Source organism: Castanea sativa, chromosome 11 (genome assembly GCF_040712315.1).
Source record: "Castanea sativa cultivar Marrone di Chiusa Pesio chromosome 11, ASM4071231v1".
NCBI lineage: Eukaryota > Viridiplantae > Streptophyta > Magnoliopsida > Fagales > Fagaceae > Castanea > Castanea sativa.
Window position 1 is genome coordinate 47,378,522 of NC_134023.1, and position 3,545 is coordinate 47,382,066.

General features: G+C 37.8%; 1 protein-coding gene across 1 annotated transcript; it reads right to left on the reverse strand.

The window, feature by feature from the left end:
• Window positions 1-871: 871 nt before the first annotated feature.
• On the reverse strand, window positions 872-2,161 carry LOC142615240 (cyclin-U2-2-like). Its single transcript, XM_075787961.1, has 2 exons — window positions 1,614-2,161; window positions 872-1,322 (listed from the first exon to the last, which is right to left on the reverse strand). Exons 1-2 carry the CDS (start codon window positions 2,018-2,020, stop codon window positions 1,058-1,060), a joined length of 672 nt encoding a protein of 223 aa, XP_075644076.1. The 5' UTR covers window positions 2,021-2,161; the 3' UTR covers window positions 872-1,057.
• Between the last annotated feature and the right edge of the window lie 1,384 nt (window positions 2,162-3,545).

Here is a 3,545-nt window from a genome sequence, read left to right on the forward strand (position 1 = left end):
TTATATTAATTCTATAAACATTCGTACAAGAGTAATGATTAAAGAAGGCTAATTCTTTCAAATCTATATGCATTATATGCTGTACAAGTGGTCCTTCAAGAACCAGGAATTATCTGGTTAAAAATGCAGTGATCTGTCTAGAAAGACCTTTTTATCAATCTGGCAATAAAGTAATTAAATTATGCTAGTTGGCGAAGTTAAGGTTTGCCTTAATGGTGTAGGTGATCATCAACTGGGGATGTCTTTATGTCTACTATATAGGACAGCTCCTTGTGTAATTAATAGATTAACTTTTTATCTATTCTAGGAGAGTAGAGGTGAAGAAACAGAAAAAGAAAATGATTCACTCTTTATGTAGTTTTATAAGTTTAATGGGTCCTCCATGAACCAAAAAAACCATATTACAAAAGGCTCTATTTGCTCAGCTAAAAATCATATTGTCATAGGTAACTTTTACCACTTTTTTCTTGAGAGAAAGCTGATTTTATGACAGTATCAGGCAACTTAAGACTGGTTTTGGAATTTTATTGCTTTTTGTTTTATTGAATTCCTCACATTTTGTAGAAAATATTGATGGCATGACAAAATCATATGTGTATTAGTAATAGATTTTAAGAACTCAATGATCAAGTCAACTTACAAACTCTAGGAAGTCCTAGTCCTTAACACTTCTATTTTGCCAAAATGAGTTTGGCCTGAAAATAATATTCAAAAACTCAAATAGAAAACCAGACAAATGTAAATCCCAGTCCCTATGGACAAGGATCTCCAAAGTCCAAACCTCACATGCAAGATAAATACTAGATTTGGTCATGACTTAGACATTGGAAATTTAAAATTCACGTTTAAGGAAATTAATATAGGCAGGAAGTATGACAAAGTCACTATATTAGTAAAATAAGTTACACTATTTCGAATTTTTCGTAAATCCTTGACAATTCCCAAAACCACTAAACTTTTTTACATCATTGTACAAGAGAGTTATCCCCCAACAACATGATGGGTATGAATTAAAATTTTACCAAAAAGGGTAAAACTCACACTTCAACTCTACATTCTACAACATTACTCGAGCAATCTGAGTATACCCTCTTTCTTCATTTTGCCTTGCTTTGATTTCTTCTGCACATCTTAAAGTCCTCTCTATATGGTAACCTCCTCCAATGCTGACTTCTCTTTCTAAGTGACTACAATAGCTCTCAAACACACTTACATTTACATGTAATTTGAATTTCATCAAGAATAGAAATTCAAGCTCCATTGTGTTCAATTCTTCTGTGGTTAATCCCCCAACTCTTGCAAAGTATGAATTTCTGTAATTCCTGTTGAAAAAAGAATAGAGATTAGAAATTATCCCAAATATTGAAAATTAAATTTCCCACTTTAACAAGACCTCAAGGTACATAATTGTAATATAAAGTTTGTAACTTTGGCAAGTGTCTGTTTAATTTTGAAATAATCATTTTGGTCATGAACTGGAAATTGAATTTCCGGATTCTAAAGGGCAAAACAAAATGATAAAAATAATGCTTTTAATTAAAATGGCATAAAGTTTTTGGCATATTCCTCAAAAATTTAAGTACCAGAAAAGAAAAAGATGAGAGAAAACTCACATGTCCTCCACATACTTAGATGCCACCATGATCGTTGTAACGAGAAGCCTATGCACATTTGTAGCATTGATCCGAAATCCAGGATTAGTCTGGCAAAACCGATCAATATAGACATATGCAACAACATAAACCGATGGCCCGGCTCGGGTGTACCGGAAAATCCTCTCTAGATAGGACTCAATTGTCATGTCCGGTGTCTCATGGCAATCGAAAACTCGGGTTCTAATGTCTTTAGACAAAGCCCATCTACAATTTTTGACAATCCTTTCATTCCTAGCCGTACTTCTCTCAATAAGAGAGGCAAGAACATTGATCACCAATGGTGTTTTTGAGTCATCTTGGTATGAGTAGGAATATACATCAGATCGAAGCTTTCTTGGAGATATTGTGAGTTGAGATGAAGCCATATCGATCAAACTATAATGTGTGTGTGTGTGTGTGTGAGAGAGAGAGAGAGAGAGAGAGAGAGAGATGAGATTGTGAGGCTTTGTGGGATTTGAGAGAGGCTTATATATATTCAAGTGGGAAAGGAGTCGGTGATAAAGATTAAAGAGAGCGTAGAGAGCGTAGAGAGACTATAGTCTTGATTGTGAATAAACAAAGAGAGAAATGACATTGGTTTGGGCCATTTGGAAGGTGGGTGGAAGCCAAGATAGTATCAAACCATAAGATACGTGTGCTTCCTTTTTGTAAAGGCAAAGTACAATCAACCAGCTCAGCCATATTCATTGTATAATACAGAAAACAACACCCTCTTTCACCTCTTGAAAGTTAGTCTCGCCGACAGTGTGTCGAAGGACAGGAAAGGGCACAGAAATGGAGAGAGAATTCGTATCGCAATTGTTCTAAGGAATATGGATACACACAATTTATTTTCGCACGGTTCATCATCAGAATTGAGTGAAAACTAATCCAATCGATACTTACCAAGTGTGTTGTAAATTTTTTTTTTCTTTTTTACTTGTTGGGGTTGGTATTGATAGATAGTAGCTTGTTGGCCATTTGCTAGGCTCACAAAAGTAGACGGCATTGAAAGATTGACTTTTCCATCGAGATTTGTGTCGTATGCAACTCCAGGGTGAGACCAGTAATATCAGTTCTAGTTATTACACGTGCAGAGGCTTGACTGATCAAAATAATCAATTCTTGGTTTTCAACTTGCTCCACGTGCAATCTATTAATACTGCTGGCCCAGTACATAAGAAGGAGTTAAGTTTAGTTTCGGTGGGTTTTAGCCCGTAGAGCAGCCACATCAGCTCTTGTATAAGTGTGTATAATAAAAGAAATACTCAAATTTTTACATTTTTTATCAAAAACAGCCAACATCAGCTCGTGTATAACTGTCTATATTTTACATGCTCCTTCAAATTGCTACAATACCGTGTAAATTTACACGGGTACTGTAGCTCGATTATCCAATTTTTTAATAATTTTTAGTTCGCTCGTTTTTTTCTCTCTCATCTCCCAGTTAACTGCTCATCCCCACGCACAAACACATCCACACAGATACACTTGCTAAAAAAAAAAAGATAGAGATACACAAACACGGAGCTCATGGATCGTGGATAGTGGATCGGAGCTCGGGTCGGAATGTTGATGGTGGATTGGAGTGTGGATCGTGGGTCGGAGCTCAGATCGGAGCTGTGGATGGTGGATCGGAGCTCGGATCGGAGTGTGGACGATGGATCGGAGTGTGGATCGTGGGTCGGAACTTGGATCGGAGCTGTGGATGGTGGATCGGAGCTGTGGATGGTGGATCGGAGCTCGGATCGGAGTGTGGATGGTGGATCGGAGTGTGAATCGGTGAGTCGAAGCTCGGATCGGAGCTGTAGATGGTGGATCGGAGCTCAGATCGGAGCTCGTGGCTCAGATCTGTGGTGGATCGTTGGATCGGAGCTCGTGGCTCGGAGCTGTGGTGGATCGTCGGATCAA

Excerpts from the sequence above, each read along its gene's own strand:
- LOC142615240 (XM_075787961.1), bottom strand. The coding sequence starts at position 2,020 with ATGGCTTCATCTCAACTCACAATATCTCCAAGAAAGCTTCGATCTGAT. Across the intron at positions 1,323-1,613 it reads TCTAAGTATGTGGAGGACAT|GAATTACAGAAATTCATACT; the intron begins GTGAGTTTTCTC and ends TTTTTTCAACAG.